The following is a 5,377-nucleotide window of genomic DNA, read 5'->3' on the forward strand; positions in this document are numbered from 1 at the left end:
TACAATGCTTTATTTTATTTGTTCATATTGGAATGGGAATTTTCTCTTCAGCTTCCACGCATAATAACAATTAAGGTGACAATTGAAAATCTTTGATGGAAAATTACACAACTAATTAGAAACTTAATGAGTTCGAAACAAAGAAGAAGTTAAGGAAATTCCAGAAGAGAATAAAACGTTGTTTGATTCAAATGCATAGAAAACCCAAATGATAGACAGCCTCGTCTAAAATGGGTTTTTTAAGATCTCCAGGTTGCGGTTCAAATTCCAGCAATTGCTCGATGCTATAGCGTTGGACTATTTTTCCTTTTTGATTGGATAATGTATTCAAGGAAGTGTGGGGATTTTGACGGGATGTCCAGTTGGGAAGTGGTCGAAAATGGGTGAGATTTCCTTTGCGTTTCTCCGTTTCCAGAAGTTCATTAGGAGGACAATAGCGAGGTTTAGCCGAAGCCCTGAGATCCCCCAGTCTGATGACCCCCGAAGAGGTGATCTCTACCAGACTTGGGTTAACCGCGTTAGCTTTGCTGGAATTAGAGTTCTTTGAGTCCTGCTTTTCCGCCTCCATCTTAGCCATCTGCTTGGCCCGACATCGCTCGTCCCATTCCTTGGTGGTGGGAATATATCTATTTTTGCGGACTAGGGCCACCGCCTCCTTCTTTTCCGTTTCCTTTTGGATAGTGATATGATGGATGGGATCGTTACTTATATGTTTCTGCTGCTGCAATTTCTGTTGCTCCAGTTGCTCCAGCTTCTCCAGCTTCTCCAGTTTCTCCAGTTCCTCCTGTTTTTCATTTGTCATTTCGCGAAGGACCCTTTCGATACGCTCCCTCTTCGCGGCCCTCAAACTATCCACTCTTATTCTTTCCTCTGGAGAAAATTTTATGGGCGATCGGGAGAGATGGACAACTGGTTGGCCATCATTGCAATTTTCATTGGCTGGAGTCGACGGAACTAAAGGAGCCCTCATGCGCCTTTGTTCTGCCAATTTCAAGGCTTCCACAGCTACTTTTCTTTCCTTTTCACGGCGCTTTTCCTCAGCATTTTGATTAGAATTGGCAGATGTAGTCGGAAGAGTTTCCTTAACGTCGGGGTATTTAACCATGTCGACAAGTGGTTTTTCATCCTTCGATTTCTTAGTTCGCTTTGCGCAAGGACGAATCATATAGTCAGCATCGTTAAACCAAACTATACGGGTATTTCGATTACCTAAAAAATAAATGTAGCAAATGTAGTGAAATGTGATTATCAAAAGCTACTAAACCCCTTACTAGTTTCAGCTTTCTTAGGAAATCCTTTCCAAGGCAACATTAAGTTAGTATTGGCATTCTGCTCATCCAAGGTCTCGAACGTTTTTTTTATTTCGTTGGTAACGCATTCAGCCTCATCTTTGCTCGACTCTTCTATGTTAAAGCGTGGCACAAACTCTTTTGCATTAACATTTAGCTTCACTGTACTTGTAACTGCCAGCATGCCAGTTTTATTTTCATTTTCCACCTGGATTTCCTTTATGAAGTCAAGATCTTGCACAGGAGACTTAAGAATCTCGAGGAGCGCACGACTTTTTATCAAATTGTGCATTTTCCCCTGTTTTTTTTTGTCTATTGCCTTGTTTTGTGAATATTGACTGCTTTTGTTTCAGACAGAGATCTGTATATTTTTGCGTATGATTGGAGCTGCACGTTAAAAGTAAATTTAAAGTATCTAGCTAGGCCTGCTAGTAAACAAATGTCTGAAGTTGCAACGCTAGAAACAAATATATTTGTGATCATTTTTAAAAAGCCTACCACGTTACTACTATTTTTATTATTCCTACTTTTAAAGTATTGGCTAATATATTTTATAAATTGCCCACCTTAAGGTCGACAAACGATATTTCCTATCAATCCACCTTCTAAATCGACTGGCAATCCATGTGCATTTCTCCATTGTTGACATTTATTCGCACAATAAACACAAAGCCAAGGTAGGCAGGGAAAACGCTGGTAAAATGTGGAGATGGAGCTGAAGATGGGTACGTGGCAAAAGGAAAAGCCAGTACTGGTAACCAGTGCCAGCGGTAAACGACATTCAATAAAACGTTTGAAAATATTGCACGAGGAGTGAGCGAAAGTGCTGCAGACGGAGAAATGAAATGAAACGAAACGAAATGAAATGAAAGAAGCGCACAGAAATATGCAATTTCACCTCAATCAGAGTTGTAAAAACAAACAAACAATGGCCCAGTGCAGTGAGCTTGGCTCGGCAGGGGTTCGTCCTGGTTCGTCCTGGTTCGTCCTTCGTGCAACCACAGTGATCACCCCCTTGGCCAGATGTCATGTGAGCCACATGCTGGGGCTCCTTGAATGCTCGTTACGATTTCCATTCCCGTTCCTGTATCGTTTTGCAAGCTCAAGCGAAAATGCAAAGAGCAGAAAAATGCAATAAGTAAAACGTAATAACTGCTCAGGAGCTGTGAACGTTTGGCTATATAATCAGGTTGTTTGGCTTGGGAAAACCTTACTTGCGTTTTCGCTAGCTTGAAGCTGAACAAATCCAGACGGGACAAGTGGAACTTGCATAAGAAGGGAAATAAAGACAGCTTAGGTAAGTATACATGACGAATATCAATTGACATGTTTCAGGTATGAGTAAGCGAAATAATGAGGAAGTATCAGCGCAAAAGATTACTATACTAGCTGATTTACTTGAGCCTTATCTAGTGGAAATTAAATTCCAAAAATAAATCCATTTTAAGCAACAAACATGAATTAATTTATTTTAGATATTTCAAATCAATTCGGCGATCCGTGCGCAAATTTCTACAACGTTGTTCGACAACTTGTAGGTCATCTGGGGATTACCACAGAGATTGGCGTCCACACATTCACCTATTTATCCATGCATGGCATGAAGTGTTGCAAATTTTTGTGTAACTCGCCTTGGGAAGTAGGTGAAAGTGGAGGCGACCGCCGCTAATGCATTTGTGGTCAATTGCCGAGCCGCAGGAAGAGGGCGGTAAAGCGAACTGAGGCACTGACATCATTTTAATAATAAAATTGTTAACAGAATTGCTGTGCTTCGTGTGGCCCGGGCCACACACAAAAACATGTGTTGGCCTTGTTAGCAGCAAAAGCAACACACATGTGCACTGCGAGAAATTGCTAACAAATTTGGAGTCTTGTTCTGAAATAAAGTTTTAAAAATCCACTCTGGTTGTCCCAGATCTTATGAGATAGAACATTCAAAATTAAGCTATTAAAAATTATTAATTTGACATTATTTCAAAATTTAGCTCAGAAAAAATGTTATAGCTTTGCAATTACCTATATTTATTAAATTAATATTTCGATGGTTTACTTTTAGATTTATAGATATTTAATCCATGTAAATGTCATTTATAAACACAACAGAAATTACCTTAACTTCAAAGGTTAAGGAATAAGGACAATCTATAACATACATTTTTATATTTATGCTTCCATCAGCGCTTAAAAATAATTATTAATATTTGAGCTTTAACCACAATTTTTTGTTCTCAGTTCACAAAATATTTTTGAGGGCCCCTCGACGACGACCTCAATGCTGTCGTTGTCGTTGCTCCTGTTCCTGTTAGTGCCTGTGCTTTCGCCCTCTTGCAATCTAAATAAAATGGCCGACGTGTGTGTACGCACAACTTTTGCCATATTTAATCGTATTTGCACCAACAACAACGAGAGGCATATATATACAAATACTTTCGGGGGGGAGTTTAGTGTTGGCAATTGTAGCAGTGGAAACAAAAACAACAGGATCCCACTGCTCACTTTTGGGCATTTGCTTATTATTGTTAGAAACTTTTGCACCCACACAACAAAAAAGTCAGAGAACAGAGCTCACACACAATTGGCCTGGCCTCTTTGTTTCGTGCTGGGAAATGTGTTTTTAGAATATTTTGTAACACGGAAATTACCTCAAAAATTGCACAGATGCAAAATGGAACTAGAGATGGCTTTCTGACCAAGGTAGTATATATACAACGATTATAGATCAATAGAAAAATATTATAGTTTAAAAAAATTATGAACTGAAATTATAATAAAAACGAGTTGCTATCAATTCCCATTCAAATTATTATTTTTGGTAGTAGCTTAAGAAACGACTTAGCAATTGATTAAAAATAATTTTACTTAAAATGAAATAAAATTTTTTTTTTGTCAATAAATAAAGTGGTTGCATAAATCTTTGCTCAAATTCAGCCGTGACAGATTTGCCTTTAAGAAAATATAATTTTAAGTCTTATATTTCCCATGCAGATTACGACCGATTATTTCTCCTATAATATTCCATCTCCGATTCGGGAGCTGGAAGTTTGTGGTAGTTATGTCGGTTTGGCTTTATTCACAATTTTAAGCTTGTTTCGGACGGTGACTCTGCTGGGGCAGCTTAAAACGTGCAATGGAAACTTTAGCCTCGGTCAGGTGGAAAGTTTTAAGACACAAATTTATGCCGGGACGGACTAAAAGTGAGCATGTGTGCCTGGAAGGTGATTAAAAATTGGGTCAAGTGTTCGTGCGAAGGGAGATTAAGCAATTTGGCATCGGAACGCATACAAATCAAAGGATTTAACCATCTTTTTTTATGAATCCCCTACACACGCAGCAGTTAAAGTTTCTCACCCGCAACGATTTGTCATTTAGTCGGGGCCGAAAGCAAAGCTTAAAGTATGCATTAAAAGGGGCAACTTTGACTTAATTACCAAACGAGACCACAAACTATACGTACGGACAATTTCAGCAAGGTGAGACCATCGGAACAACGAGTTAACCGGGAGGTGGCATCAACATCACCTGCTCCTCTACCTCAATAAAGTCAACCGGCGATTGAAGCACTGAAAAAAAGTTACCAAGAAACTACAAGTAAGAAAAACAAGTGGGAAACAGTTTTATATAGTGATGTGGTTTTTGAACATTTGTTAAATAAAATTTAATGAACTTACAAGTAGTATAAAATGTATAATTTTGGCTGAAGGTACATAAGCTCCTCCATATGCTAACCATAATTCCTTTTGCCAGCTTTAACTCACTTATAAAAAATTATTGTTAATTAAAAGCCCAATCTAATTTTTCAAAGTGCATGTGAGGAGTAAGGACCAGGACTGGCAGTTCCTGTATCCTCAGGTTTGTTTTGGCTGTGGTTAAAGCGGCATCACGGACAGTGGCAGTAGCATAGACACAACACCAGATTCACCACCATCACCACCACTACCAACAAGTACAACAGAAACTACTCCAACGGGGCTTCACTCTCGACGGCATTCCGGGAATAGTGCATCTCCACCGGGTCTGCAACATCAGTTTCGGCCAAGATGGACCAAGTGCTGTGGATCTGCAGACCCATTATTACAGATTCCTTGCCG

The 5,377-nt window shown here is 39.3% G+C and overlaps 1 protein-coding gene across 1 annotated transcript; it reads right to left on the bottom strand.

Moving 5' to 3' along the window:
- On the bottom strand, positions 1 to 1,738 carry LOC128261972 (uncharacterized). Its single transcript, XM_052995969.1, has 2 exons — positions 1,272 to 1,738; positions 1 to 1,209 (listed from the first exon to the last, which is right to left on the bottom strand). Exons 1-2 carry the CDS (start codon positions 1,579 to 1,581, stop codon positions 188 to 190), a joined length of 1,332 nt encoding a protein of 443 aa, XP_052851929.1. The 5' UTR covers positions 1,582 to 1,738; the 3' UTR covers positions 1 to 187.
- Between the last annotated feature and the right edge of the window lie 3,639 nt (positions 1,739 to 5,377).

Source organism: Drosophila gunungcola, unplaced genomic scaffold (assembly GCF_025200985.1).
Source record: "Drosophila gunungcola strain Sukarami unplaced genomic scaffold, Dgunungcola_SK_2 000001F, whole genome shotgun sequence".
In the NCBI taxonomy this organism is placed as follows: Eukaryota; Metazoa; Arthropoda; class Insecta; order Diptera; family Drosophilidae; genus Drosophila; species Drosophila gunungcola.

Excerpts from the sequence above, each read along its gene's own strand:
- LOC128261972 (XM_052995969.1), bottom strand. The coding sequence starts at position 1,581 with ATGCACAATTTGATAAAAAGTCGTGCGCTCCTCGAGATTCTTAAGTCT. Across the intron at positions 1,210-1,271 it reads TCCTAAGAAAGCTGAAACTA|GTAATCGAAATACCCGTATA; the intron begins GTAAGGGGTTTA and ends TTTATTTTTTAG.